The 15,322-nt window shown below is 38.6% G+C and overlaps 1 protein-coding gene across 1 annotated transcript in view; it reads left to right on the top strand.

Moving 5' to 3' along the window:
• The first annotated feature begins 1,404 nt into the window (after positions 1–1,404).
• Positions 1,405–15,322, top strand: part of SLC25A31 (solute carrier family 25 member 31) — a 30,846-nt gene continuing 16,928 nt past the window's right edge. Inside the window, exons 1-2 of the mRNA XM_069557301.1 lie at positions 1,405–1,777; positions 13,543–13,670. Of these exons, the coding sequence (XP_069413402.1) occupies positions 1,534–1,777; positions 13,543–13,670 (372 nt within the window). The 5' untranslated portion in view covers positions 1,405–1,533. The remainder of the gene's footprint in view (positions 1,778–13,542; positions 13,671–15,322) is intronic.

The following is a 15,322-nucleotide window of genomic DNA, read 5'->3' as shown; positions in this document are numbered from 1 at the left end:
ACAATATACAAAGAAACTCAGGCTGAAAAACCAGTTGAGTCAAGTGAGCCACTAAGAAAAGGAAGGTAGCATCAAACATGGTACCAGTAGGACTTGCCAACTAGTTTTAAGAGATTGCTAAAAGAGTAACAAAATTCCTGGAATGCTTCTGGCCAAAATATTTGGTTTTTTACTAGTGACAAGTACTATTAAAAGTGTGACAACACACTTGGGATAATAAATTAAAAAATGCAAACTGAAGTTCAAAAAAGCCAGTAACTCATCTCACATTTTACAGATGTGTTTAAAGACTGCAAGTCCTGCAGAGTAAGAGATGATAAAATGGAAGCTTCCTTCCTTTAGTAGAAACCATCAAACAAGTTGTAAAGAGGAATTAAGAATATATTTCTTTATTAATAACAGGACATTTTTTGCCTCTTTCACTCTTATTCCCTCATTAGTGTACAGTGGAGTTTTCCAGCAGTTACATATATGTTGGGCACTATTGCAGCAAATGGGATGCAAAAGCAGCTGTGTAAATCAGGCTTTTATTAAGCCAGACATTTAAAAAGACTTTAAAAAATATAAAACAAGGCTGTTCTCACTACATTTTTTGTTGGCAAAGTAATTGTTCAATACAAAAATGTTACTTATGTAGAGGTTTACTGTTATTTTAAATGAGATTTATATAATTTTCTGTTACAGTTTCTGAAATTATTAATATCAATATATAACATAAAAACAGAAGCTTCTTTGCAGTCTTCTACATGAAGAGTGAAAAGGTATCCTAAAATCAGCTTGTGAACCGCTATTCTAGAACACGTTCCCAACTCTGCACATTAAAATTACCTGGGGAATTCAAATCCAAACACAGACACCCGGGCACAAACCCGTGTCTCCCCCCACTCCCTACCAACAACCTCCAATTTGTGCAGTCGTCTGACTGAGCACCACTGCTCCAGATAGAATTACCAAATTAAATAAAATACAGGAGAAAGAGAAATGTGTTGAATTATGTTATGGGGGTACAGTAGGTAAAACCAGACACTGAGACAATGACTAGACAAAGGACCCCTGTTACATTTAAAGGAGAAGATTTTAAAGTGATTTTTAATAGAAGGTGCAAGGGTTACTCTAGGAACCAAAACTAAACTTGGTTAGTCCCACACGGTTGATTTTGCTGCTCTGTCATGTTTGGGCTACTAAATCTCTTTTTACAGACCTGGTTCTCCCAGATCCCCTCCCAGATGAGAACTCAAAGCCTCCCAGTCCAGTCCGCCGCCGCAAGCACAGCCAGGCACCTCTACTTGCGTAGACAGTACCGCGCAGAAGAGCCACGTGTTGGGAGTCACGTGACCCGCTCCACTGGCTGGAGGCGGTTGGAGGCACCTGCGCAGCTCCCCGCCCCCGCGGCCCTGGCGCGACCTTCTCCCAGCGTCCTGAGCGCGGCTTTCCCGCCAGGACTACGCTGAAGCAGTTTTCGGCTTCGTCCTCGCGTGTCTCCGGCTTTTATTTTGAGCTTCTGCTACCCGTTTTTACGTCAGTCGTCCCACCATGCAGCGTGAACCTCCGAAGAAGAGGCAGGAGAAGAAGGTGGAAAAGCGGCTTTTTGACGCCACATCCTTCGGGAAGGACCTGCTGGCAGGCGGGGTGGCGGCGGCTGTGTCCAAGACGACGGTGGCGCCCATCGAGCGTGTGAAGCTGCTGCTGCAGGTCCAGGCGTCGTCCAAGCAGATCAGCCCCGAGGCGCAGTACAAAGGCATCGTGGACTGCCTGGTGCGGATTCCTCGTGAGCAAGGTGCGTATGCTCCAACCTTCCCTCCGCGCAGGGTCAGCTTCCGGGAAAAAGGAGTGGGTGATCCAGGAGGGGACGCTGCGGGCACCAGGGCCTTGTGTGTCGGTGATGAGTTGATTTCTGTGCCTGTGATAATACAATTTCTTAACCAGTCTATGAGGGTCTGCTTTCCCAGGGTCAAGAAGGCCTACACGTGAGCAGTCCTTGGCCAGGCGGGATCACCACCTTCTCTCTCTCCACAGTTCTTCCTAGTAGGCGTTGCACCCCGGTGCGCCTCTACCTGTCTCAAGAGAGAAATGGTTGACCTCCCAGGATTGGGGGAGATGCCGTTAGGCACTTGGCTGTATGTTAATAAGTGCTTTAAGGTTCTGAAATGTTTGCTGAAATAACATGTTTGAGACAAGTATACCAAATAGAGAAACACTGGGTCCGCTCTAGTACGTATTCAGTGAAAAGAGCTTGTTTGTTCTCAGAAACTACTGCAACAGGCACTCAATCTACACGTTTTAGGAGGATGCCAAAAAACCTCAGTGGAACGTGCGTGCTCAGTTGTGTCCGACTCATTGCTACTCCATGGACTGTAGCCCTGCCAGGCGCCTCTGTCCGTGAGATTCTCCAGGCAAGAATACTGGGGTGGGTTGCCGTTTCTTTCTAGAGGGGATCTTCCCCACCAGGGATCGAAGGTGTCTGCTGTATTAGCAGGCGGATTCTTTACCACTGTGCCTCGTGGGAACCTCAGTCTAGAAACAAACTATTTTAATGCAGTATTTTTAGAAATCAAAATTAATGAGAAAAACCTACAGTGAGCAATGTAAAAACTCTAAGCAGAGACAGGATCAGTTTTCTTTTTTTGCGTTAGGCTCTGTTTTTATGTAAAATTTTGATATTTTGGTTCATTGTGGAGTTTTTGAGTTTTTCCCATTAATACTGAAACGATTTTAAGGAATAATGAAAATGCCCTGTTAATCATTCATTGCCATCACCTTGCAGACTGGCTTCTAAGTTAGCTAAGCAAATAGAGGATAAATTGATCAGAAACTTTCAGCTGTATAGTGTAGTTTTAGTCACTCATTCATGTCTGACTTTTTGTGACCCCATGGACTGTAGCCCGACAGGCTCCTCTACCCATGGGATTGTCCAGGCAAGAATACCATTCCATTCTCCAGGGGATCTTCCTGACCCAGGGATTGAACCAGGGTCTGCTGCATTGCAGGCAGATTCTTTACCATCTGAGCCTCCCATATAGTTGGATTCAATTGAAACATCTATATGAATTTTAAAAAGGGATATAGGCCTGTTTGTTGTGTATTCTGAACAAGATGTGAAGTGGGTTCAACTCAAATGCAGGCCTTTCTTTCACTCCTAAGTCTAAGACAGGTTACATTTCCTCTTATAAAAAAAGGGTTCCTGGGAATTCCCTGGTGGTTCAGTGGTTAGGACTCCAGGCTTCCACTTCAGGGGGACACAAGTTCGATCTCTGGTGGGGGAACTAAGACCCTGCAAGCAGAGTATTTAGGGTTGAGGATATAGACTCTTAAGGCATCGTCTATACTGTGGATTTATTGTGCCCGGTCTGGGAGCTTAATTTAGATCTTTCATAATTAATGGTTCACATCTTCCATTTATTTTATTAGAGCAAGCTTCCCATTTCTTTTCAGAGAAGTAGGAGCCTCTTTATTATTTACTAATCTGCTTTAGTCAGGTAAAGTTAAATATTCTGGAAAGATTGTGCTGACCAGTGCTAAGTCATTTTGTATTTTAAATGTTTTTTTGTAATATTTAAACCTAAATATGTTAAATATGAAGCTTCTCTGGTGGCTCAGCGGTAAAGAATCTGCCTGCAATGCAGGAGACTCGGTTGGGTCCCTGGATCTAGATGATTCCCTGGAGGAGGGCATGGCAACACACTCCAGTATTCTTGCCTGGAAAATCCCATGGACAGAGGAGCCTGGCGGGCTACAGTCCATCAGTTCAGTTCAGTTCAGTCGCTCAGTTCTGTCCGACTCTTTGCGACCCCATGAACTGCAGCATGCCAAGCCTCCCTGTCCATCACCAACTCCCGGAGCCTACCCAAACCCATGTCCATTGAGTTGGTGATGGCATCCAACCATCTCATCCTTTGTCGTCCCCTTCTCTTCCTGCCCTCAATCTTTCCCAGCAACAGGGTCCTTTCAAATGAGTCAGCTTTTCGCATCAGGTGGCCAAAGTATTGGAGTTTCAGCTTCAACATCAGTCCTTGGGGTTGCAAAAATAGGACACGTTTGAAGTGACTGAGTACACGCACACACACATTCAATATGGCTCTTGTAAATTGAGACCATTCTGAATAGTATTCTGGCTCCAGCTTTCTTTAAGCGGAATTTTAAGAAAATGTTTCCTAGTACATACAAAGCCTTGTTATCAGTACACATGGTATATCCTATGCTAAAAGATAAGTAATTCACAACAGGGATAATATTGCCATCTAGGGGCATTTTGGGAAACTTGTGAGGAATTTTTTGTTTAGCACAAAGAGGGGAGTAATCCTTAAATGCAGTGATATGAAAGGCAAAATCCAGCACTGCTAAACATCCTGCTGCCCCTGTACACGGTCAGTCCTGCACAACAAAGACTTATCCTGCAACGGAATGACTCAGATCTCCCACTGGATGTTCTTATGGCACTAAAACCTGTTTTTGATTATTTGCTTATCAACATAAACTGTCCAGGGCATAATTTTAGTACACACTAATTTCAGTAATGCAGCTGTCATGTAAGTAGAGGAAAGACTACTTTGTTTTGTTCAGAATTTTGCTGAGAGGTGTTCATCATTGTGGAAACTCATGTTAACAGCTCTGTGTGTCATATTTGATCACCACTTACATCATCTTCATTTTTAAATACTGAATTATGATTGTATAGATATACTTATTAAGTCCTTTTTTCACACTGTCAGTATGTATCTTAAACACAACAGATTAATTACTATTATGTCTCTATTATGTCTCTGATGTGATCACACCTGACCAATTTACTAATTAAAAATACATGTTATAAATGCCTTTATTTCCTCTTTGTATGTAGCAAAGAAGGCATTATATTGACTTTTTTTGAGCTAGTGAAGAGGTCATTGTCTTTGAATTCTGTTTATAGGTAGTAAAGGGAGCATTGTAAACATATATTTATTATGTATGGAAAACTGGAACCTGGTGGGGTTGAGAATCACTGTGCTAGATCATTCTGGAACGTTACTAGGCAGTCAGATTCTGAGGCTTTTGTTTTCTGGAATTTACTGTCTTGTGAAAATCAAGGTACATCACCATCTCAGCGTTCTGAAGTCTCTCTTGTTTTCCATATTCTAGTTTTACTGATAACTTTTCTTTAGGCAATATGAAATGAAGATAAGAGACAGTGAACTCAGAAGGCACAACTAGGTGCTCTCTCACTGTCTTCTTACCTTACGTCTTTCTTTACACCTCAAGGAGACATCTCTTCATTCTTGTTCTGAACATAGCTTTAAATATCTCTTTGGGTGTCTTTGACACTTTTTATTTTATTTATTTATTTTTTTTACTTTACAGTACTGTATTGGTTTTGCCATACATCAACATGATTCCACCACGGGTGTACACATGTTCTCAATCCTGAACCTTTTAATAAAAGTGTCTGGGTTTAACCTGACTAATGCTATTTTTAAAGATTTATTCATTAGTTGGTTTTATGACTTTCCAACTTTATATGTGTACTTTTATTACTTAGTACTATTTAAACCTTCATTACACAAATAATGCATGTTTCTTATAGAAAATTAGAAAATATGGAGAAACAAAAAGTTTTAAAAAAAAAAAAAACTGCTAACATCACCACAGTTAACATTTTAGTGTCTTGAGAGTGCTTCTTTTTCACCGAGCAAGCTATGCATCAGTAAATATATTTTAATTAATATAAACTTTCATTTAGTATATTGTAACATAGGTTTTCAGGGATATTATAAGTCTCAGTTTTTAAGAGCCCACCAGAACTCTTCTCTCTTTCATGTATTTCTGGCCATGAGTTCATCAGCTATTTTTAATATGAACTTTTCCAAACATATTTTTCTGAATGCTAAAGCAGTAAGGTTTTTAATCTTGAAGATGATGTTTTGGGGTATTAAAAGAAAATATTAGGTATATGCTTTATGTAAATAAAATAGAAAAATAAACCTTACTGATGTTTATTAAATGCCTTGGCTTTGGTACCTATGATTGGCCAAATGTCAGTTATATATTACAGGACACTAAGGCATCCTGAAAAAAGAGTAAGGGTAACACAGGGGAAAAGGGATGACTGGAGCCCTTGCTCAGTTATTGTGTAATAAACATAGTTTATGTTGGCTCCATTAAATGGATTTATAGAGATAAGACTATTTGAATATTTGAAATTGTCAAGAAGACTATTTGAAATAACTTTTAAGGATGACCCTCATTCTAAGGATACCTTGAGATAATAGCAGATGATAGTATGAAAACATCATAATTAGCAAGATATTTGAAAGTACTGTGTTTTAACTAGTAAAATAAATGCTCAGTTGTGTCCTAATATCTTAAAGTTTGACCTAACCACCCTATCTAAATAGTCCTTCCTCTTTCTCCATCTGCATATTACTTTTTTTTTTTCTGGACACCTACATATTTATTTTTCATTGTCTGTCTTTGTAATGTAAGTTCCATAAGACCAAGAACTGTACTCCTAGTGCTAACCATAGCAGGTGTGCTCTGTGTGCGTGTGTGTTAGTTGCTCAGTCCTATCTGACTCTTTACGACCCCATAGACTGTAGCCTGCTAGGCAACTCTGTACCTGGGTGTCTCCAGGCAAGAATACTAGAGTGAGTTTGCCATTCCCTTCTCCAGGGGATCTTCCCAACCCAGGGATCAAATCTGGGTCTCCTGCATTGCAGGCAGATTATTTCCCATATGAGCCACCAGAGAAGGCCCTGCTATGTACTTGGTATCACATAAAAGGTTTTTAAATGAAGAATCCTTTTTTTTGTATAGTTATTGAGTATAGTTGATTTACAATATTGTGTAAATGAAGAATCTTTGTCTCATTCTTCAATTTCTCTTTTGGATATGTTTTACAGAAGCACATAACAGGGTGGTGTAGTGGCAAAGGTATATAATTTGCTTTTTTAAGTATGTACATATTTGAGAATCATTGGTTGTATTTTTTTTAACTAACAGGCAGACTGTCTAAGTATGTTGGAGTGTACAAGTCTAGAATATACATACACTTGACCCTTGAGCACCATGGGTTTGAATTGTGTGGATTTTATTTTCAGTAGTAAATACTATAGTACTACATGATCCGTGGTTGGTTGACTTCATGGTTGCAAAATCGTGGATATGGAGAAGCTACATAGAAGAAAGGCAGACTGCACGTTATACTTGGATTTTTGACTGCATGGGTCATCAGCGCCCCTAACTCTCACATTGTTCAAAGGTCAACTGTATACCCAAACATGCCTAGCATTTCCATTCTTGACTTGTAAGTTGACCAGTAACTGACCTGGTAACGTTCCCCCATTTTCCCATAAGTTTTATATTAATTCTTAATTACTTTCTCAGAATTAAGTTCCAAGGAGGTTTTTTTATCATCTTTAAATTTTGAAGAGATTATTTTTACTAAGCAATTAAGTAAAAAAAAAAAAAAAAGGCAACACACCTTAGATGTTCTGCTGTTAGAGGAGAAATATACCACAATCCCCATGTTTTTCTGTATCAATTTTGTGATTATATATTTGGAAACTGTCTTTTAATCTGCATGACTAGAGAGTGAAATACTACTATATTTGCTTCACTCTTGCTTTTCCTTTGTTCTATTCTGATCAAAATATACTACTGTTTTTATTCAAAGTGGATTTTTACCTAGAGGCAATAGAGATGTAATAGTTCTAGATCTGTAGTCAGATAGATGGAGAAAGATCTGGAATTAAATCCCAGTCTTTCCCTTATCTTGTAACCTTGGACAATTTTAATTTAACCTCTCTCAACTTCAATTTCCTTAGTTCTGTACTGGTTATAATAATATTGTATGTTTGTGAAAGTTGCTCAGTCATGTCCAACTCTTTGTGACCCCGTGGACAGTAGCCCCCTAGGCTCTTCTGTCCATGGGATTCTCCATGCCAGAATACTGGAGAGGGTAGCTGTTCCCTATTCAAGGGATCTTCCCAACTCAGGGATCGAATCCAGGTCTCCTGCATTGCAGGTGGATTCTTTACCATCTGAGCCACCAGGGAAGCCCAATAATTTTATTACCTACCTCATATGGTAGTTTTGATGGTTAAACAGGATAATCCCTGTAATAAAACAGACCACGAACAGTAAATGCTGGAGAGAGTGTGGAGAATAGGGAACACTCCTACACTCTTGGTGAGAATGTAAATTCGTACCGCTGTGGAGAATAGTCCAGAGTTTCCTCTAAAAATAGAGCCACCATATGGCCCTGAAATCCCACTCCTGGACAGATATCTGGAGAAAAGAATGATCTGGGACTTGCCTGATGGTCAGTGGATGGGAATCTGTCTGCCACTGCAGCGGACATGAGTTTGATCCCTGGTTTGGGAAGATTGCACATGCCGCAGAGCAACAAAGCCCATGCACCGCAACTGCTGAGCCCGCCTGCCACGACTGCTGAAGCCAGGAGCCAGTGCGCCGCAGCAAGCAAACCTACCACCATGAGAAGCCTGTCCCGCAGTGAAGGGTAGCCCCACTCGCCACAACTAGAGAAAGTGTGTAAACAGTAATGAAAACCCAGTGCAACGAAAAAATGAATAAATAACATGGTCTGAAAGGACACATGCACCCCACTGTTCATTGCAGTACTGTTTACAGCATCCAAGACATGGAAGCAGCCTAAATGTCCATCAACAGAGGAATGGAGGAAGATGTGATACATATATACAATGAAATATTACTCAGCCATTAAAAAGAAAATAATGCCATTTGCAGGGTCATTGATGGACCTAGACGTGTCATAATGAGTGAAGTCGGTCAGACAGAGGAGAAAACCATATGATATCCCTTATATGCAGAATCTATAAAGAATTTATACAAATGAACTTACTGACAAAACAGATACAGATTCACAGACTTAGAGAATGAACTTGTAGTTGCCAGGGGCAGAGAATAAGGGGAAGGCATAGTTAGGGAGTTTGTGATGGACTTGTAAACACTGCTATATTTAAAATGGTTAACCAGCAAGGACCTTATAGCACAGGGAAATCTGTCTCTATGTGACAGCCTCGTTAGGAGGGGAGTTTGGGGTAGCAATGGATACATAAATGTGTGTAGCTGACTCCCTTTGCTGTCTACCTAAAACTGTCACTACATTGTTAATCAGCTGTACTCTGATATCAAATTAAAAGTTAGGGGAAAAAAAGATAATGCTGTAAAATATTCAACCTTGTGTCTATTGCATGGTTAGTGCTTAATAATTTTAACTCTTTAATCATTGTGAATACATTCTTGAATTTACAAATTTTCATTCCTCATCATCAATTGTAAATGAATGTCAGTTCAGTCCAGTTCAGTCGCTCAGTCGTGTCCGACTCTTTTCGACCCCATGAATCGCAGCACGCCAGACCTCCCTGTCCATCACCAACTCCCAGAGTTCACTCAAACTCACGTCCATCGAGTTGGTGATGCCATCCAGCCATCTCATCCTCTGTCGTCCCCTTCTCCTGCCCCCAATCCCTCCCAGCATCAGAGTCTTTTCCAGTGAGTCAACTCTGCATGAGGTGGCCAAAGTACTGGAGTTTCAGCTTTAGCATCATTTCTTCCAAAGAACACCCAGGACTGATCTCCTTTAGAATGGACTGGTTGGATCTCCTTGCAGTCCAAGGGACTCTCAAGAGTCTTCTCCAACACCACAGCTCAAACGCATCAACTCTTTGGCGCTCAGCTTTCTTCACAGTCCAACTCTCACATCCATACATGACCACTGGAAAAACCATACCTTGACTAGATGGACCTTTGTTGGCAAAGTAATGTCTCTGCTTTTTAATATGCTATCTAGGTTGGTCATAACTTTCCTTCCAAGGAATAAGTGTCTTTTAATTTCATGGCTGCAGTCACCATCTGCAGTGATTTTGGAGTCCAAAAAAATAAAGTCTGACACTGTTTCCACTGTTTCCCCATCTATTTCCCATGAAGTGATGGGACCGGATGCCATTATCTTCGTTTTCTGAATGTTGAGGTTTAAGCCAACTTTTTCACTCTCCTTTTTCACTTTCATCAAGAGGCTTTTTAGTTCCTCTTCACTTTCTGCCATAAGGGTGGTGTCATCTGCATATCTGAGTAAATGAATGTACTTGGGATAAATTTGTTTTACATATAAAGTAGATTTTTATAATCTATCTAAAGAACCTACATGGTACATAGTGTACCTAGAGTATAGTTTAATAAAATGCTGAAACCTAGCTTCCCCAAATTATATTTCTATAGAAAATGCATTCAGAATTCCACTTTGAAGTTCCTCCTCTTTGTACTCTTACTAAGGACATTGGTACTCCTAAAAGCATGGTACATCAGTGAGTTGGATAAAAGGGAATAAGAGTAAGGTTTTGCAGCATGATATGTGGAAAAACGCTAAAGGAAGGGTTTTTAACCTGATACCTGTAGCTTCAGGGAATCTACGAATCAGTAGTAGCCAAGCAATAGTATTTTGTGTGTGAGAGAAATATTTTTTCAGACATAACTTATTAAAAGCTGCCAGTTTTCCTGTTGTTCTTCTAGAGATTTATTTGTTTCTAGAATTTCATTGAGATATTGACAGTTGTTTTGTTGAATCCTCTAGGTTGTTTCATGCAAATACAATTTTGCTAAAAGGAATACATTCTGTCAGTGATACCAAACCACTTCAGTCATAAATCTGGCACTCTGTCATGGTCTCCTGTTAAGTTGCAGATGTCTGTCATCAGAATTTTCTATTTATATTCAATACGTTAGCCAAAGTTAAAAGCTTTTTACTACTCATTTGTGACACTCTTTTGGAAATAGATATTAATTCAGTACTATAATCATAATTGGACTTCCCTGGTGGCTCAGACAGTAGAGAATCTACCTGCAGTGTGGGAGACCCAGATTTGATCCCTGAGTCCCGAAGATCCCTGGGAGAAGGGAATGGTTACCCACTCCAGTATCCTTGCCTGGGGAATTCCATGGACAGAAGAACCTTGTAGGCTACAGTCCGTGGGATTACAAAGAGTCAGAGACAACAGAGAAATGAACACTTTCACACTTTTCATAATCATAATTATATAACAGCTCACAATCTGAAACCTGTAATATCTCAATACCATCTAAATCAACCATTTCCAAAATGACTATTAATAAATAAGAGCCATGTATAAAATGAGAATTGCAATACATTTTTGACACACAACACTTTTTAAGCTCAGTTTATTAGTTTGTTTTTTTAAAAAAACATGATGATTTTTAACTTAAATACCATTTGACTGCATTGGCAATTCTCCAGCCAATATGTTCTTTTTTTTACTTTTAAGATTGACTCCATCCTCTGCCAGTAATCTGTTAGTGTGTTACTGTAACACAGGTGGAGATAATAAAATCTTATTCTTCAGTATTATTTACAGTCCTATTTTACTTTCAGTGTTTCTCTTCCACAAGTCTGCAGAAAATACAAATGCTTAACTATGTTGTTAAATGTTGTTAACTATGAAGAACTTAGAAATCACTAAAAATACCTCTGAAAATTAGATTCATCAATCTCCCTCAGGAATTCAGTGTGGCTCTAACTAGCAAGCAATATTCTTTTATAATTTGCTTACACTTCTCATGTTTTAAGATTTTTATTTTGCTTCCATTAAAGAAAACTTGTTGACTTTTCTTAGGTACAGAAAATATTTGCATGATTAAGGAAAGTATTGTAGTTTAGGGACTGAATTATTGAGCCAGATTGCTTGAGTTTAAATTCCAGGTGTACAATTTTCTGACCTAAGTGACACTGGGCAAGTTATTTAACTTTTCTATGCCTAAGAGGTTGTTTTTAATGTACTTCTTCATAAATAAAATGGAGAGATTAATATTACCTACCTCATGGGTGATTATGAGGATTAAGTGAATAAAAAGCAGTTTCTAGAAATTAGTATTGTTTTGTTAATATTGCCTCAAAAATTTTTACAATAATCATTTTGCATTTTTTAAAAAATAGACTTTTATTTATTTACTATACTTTAATAATTTCCAAACTTTTATAGGATTTGTTTCTCCAGAAACCCAAAGCTGCAGTAGAGCTTTGGAGACAGACAGAAAACTTGATTCTAAATCGTGATTATAGTTTTTAAGTTTATAAAAGTTTCAGTTTGTGCATGTGTGAAATGGGTACTATAAGATAACAGATATCATAACCTTAGTGTGATGATTAAATTAAATGTACAAGTACAGCCTTTGCCGGTGCCTGGTACACATTAAGTGCTCAGGAAGTTGTAGCTGTTATCATTACATGTTAAATGCCCTAGTAATTTATGCCTGCAACTGAATGCCAAGTAACTGAATCAGTTGTGAGGACTGAAAAGATTATTTCTTGGCCATTAATATACATCTTAATTGTCTCTATGCGACTGCTTTACATTCACCTTGGGATTCACTAATACTCAGTTTTACTTCCCACAAAGTATACTTATTTATTTAATAAATAAATATCTTTCTCTCGGTATATTTATCTGATCTAACTTTCAGTTTCTGAGCACTGGGCCCAGTCAACTGAGATTATCTTCATTCAAATTTTTATCTTTAGGAGACTGTTTATGGGTATTCTTTTCTCCAAGCTGGGGCTGCTGCTGCTGCTGCCAAGTCGCTTCAGTCGTGTCCGACTCTGTGCGACCCCATAGACAGCAGCCCGTTAGGCTCCTCTGTCCCTGGGATTCTCCAGGCAAGAGTACTGGAGTGGGTTGCCATTTCCTTCTCCAATGCATGAAAGTGAAAAGTGAAAGGGAAGTCACTCAGTCGTGCCGACTCTTAGCAATCCCATGAACTGCAGCCTACCAGGCTCCTGTGTCCATGGGATTTTCCAGGCAAGAGTACTGGAGTGGGGTGCCATTGCCTTCTCCGAAGCTGGGACTAGAGCTCTTATTAAGAGTAGCAGGGTTCAACCATCTGTAAAAACAACTATGGGTCCTAGAGGGGATCACCTGTTGTATTCTGGGGCAGCTAAGGATTATAAAGGCAGCTCTGAATTATCAGGTAACACTTGGTCATTCAGTCCATGGAGATTTGAATTGGGAAGAATTATTAATCTTGAAAGTTTCCTCCTGTCTCTTTGTCAGGGCTCTGGAAACTGCCTTGAATTGTGAATTCCTTTTATTTGGCTAGGTTATAAAATATAAAGATAAGATTCTTATCTCATTCTCAGGAGTATATATACAACACACTTTTGTTCCAACAGACTTGTCACCATAGGAACTGTATTTTATGATTTGAAATGAGACTAAACTTCTCTTATGAGTACTAGTAAGCTCTGTTTTTCTATTAGTGAAGAGACCTATATTCACCTGGTAATGCTTTCCATAGGTTTTTAGGTAGTCAAGGCTTCTTATTGGAAATTTAAAAAATTGAAATGGAGTGCTTGGAGTTAACACTGCCTTTTTTTCTTCAGTTGGAGTTTGAAATTTCTTTTTTTGTCTCATGAGAAAAGATGTAAGTTTTAGGTAGTTCAAACAGCAAAATTTGTTAAAACTATGCAAATTATTTAATAATAATACAAGTTTATATTTAGTATGTTTTCTTTTGTAGGTTTCCTCAGTTATTGGCGTGGCAATTTGGCAAATGTTATCCGGTATTTTCCAACACAAGCTCTAAACTTTGCTTTCAAAGACAAATACAAACAACTGTTCATGTCTGGAGTTAATAAAGAAAAACAGGTAATTATTTTTTATTACTTTTAACTGAATGAAAGATTCTTTAAATTATATAGTGCTTTACAGTTTTTAAAAGTTTCACATATGTGATTCAAATTATCCCATAATAACCCTTTCCCCCACACCCCTATCTGCCCCCCCTTCCCTTTTCTCACTGGTAACCACTAGTTTGTTTTATGTATCTATGAATCTGCTTCTCATTTGTTTTATTCACTACTTTGTTGTATTTTATAGATTCCACATAGAAGTGATATCATGAAGTATATATCTTTTTCTGACTTACTTCATTTAGCATAATACCCTCAGAGTCTGTCCATGTTGCTGCAAATGGCAAATTTTCATGCTCTTTTATAGCTCAGTAGTATTCCATTGTTTGTATCACATCTTCTTTATCCATTCATCTATTGTTGGACACTTGAACTGATTATATACCTTTACAACCTTGGCAGTTACAAATAATGCTGCTATGAACATTGGAGTGCCTGTATCTTTTTGAGTTGTGTTTTTGTATTTTTTGGACATATACTCAGGAGTGGAATTGCTAGATCATATGGTAGTTCTGTTTTTGGAAAAAGCAGATAATTATATTTTAATATCTCTAAAATTTTCTAAGAAGTAGTTGAATTTGTCTTACCTGAGGTAATTTTTCCCAATTAGAGCATGGTTGATTTACAGTATTGTGTTAATTTCTACTGTATAGCAAAGTGAGGCAGTTCAGTTCAGTTCAGTCACTCAGTCGTGTCCGACTCTTTGCGACCCCATGAATTGCAGTGTGCCAGTCCTCCCTGTCCATCACTAACTCCTGGAGTTCACTCAAACACGTCTGTCGAGTCGATGATGCCATTCAGCCATCTCATCCTCTGTCGTCCCCTTCTCCTGCCCCCAATCCCTCCCAGCATCAGAGTCTTTTCTAATGAGTCAGCTCTTCTCATGAGGTGGCCAAAGTATTGGAGTTGTATAGCAAAGTGAGGCAGTTAGACATGTATGTATACATTCTTTTTAATATACTTTTCCAGTATGGTTTATCATAGGATATTGAACATAGTTTCCTATGCTATACAGTAGAACCTTGTTTATCCATCATATATATAGTATTTTATTTCTGCTAACCCAGCGCCCCCCTCTTTCCCTCTCTTACCCCACCATACCCCTTGGCAACCACAAGTCTGTTCTCTATGTCTGTGAGTCTACTTCTGTTTTGTAGATAGGTCCATTTCTTTTATATTTTAGATTTCACATATAAGTGATATCGTATTTCTTTCTGATTTACTTCACTTACTGTGATAATCTCTGGTTACATCCATGTTGCTGCAAATGGTGTTATTTCATTCTTTTTTTATAGCTGTTATTTTCCATTGTATATGTACAACATCTTCTTTATCCATTGAAAGACCTGTGGAGTTCTATTTGGGGAGGAGTTGCTCAAAGTAGAAAAAATAATAGTTAGAACATTAATAACTGTTAGCATATTATAATATTATTAAGTCATAGAAATTACCTATGGAAATTTAGAAATTATTAACTTTTACAAGTTTCTATAAACCTCTTAACACAAATTTAATAACTAAGGGATCTTTAGTTGGAACTTGTAATAGTTGGAACTTCTTTTGACTACGGAATTGTATCAGAGAGTCCCCAAGACTGTCTTCATGTTC

This window comes from Ovis canadensis, chromosome 17 (assembly GCF_042477335.2).
Source record: "Ovis canadensis isolate MfBH-ARS-UI-01 breed Bighorn chromosome 17, ARS-UI_OviCan_v2, whole genome shotgun sequence".
Lineage (NCBI taxonomy): Eukaryota > Metazoa > Chordata > Mammalia > Artiodactyla > Bovidae > Ovis > Ovis canadensis.
The sequence above is the reverse complement of the archived record's forward strand: the minus strand, read 5'-3'. Positions and strand labels throughout refer to the sequence as shown.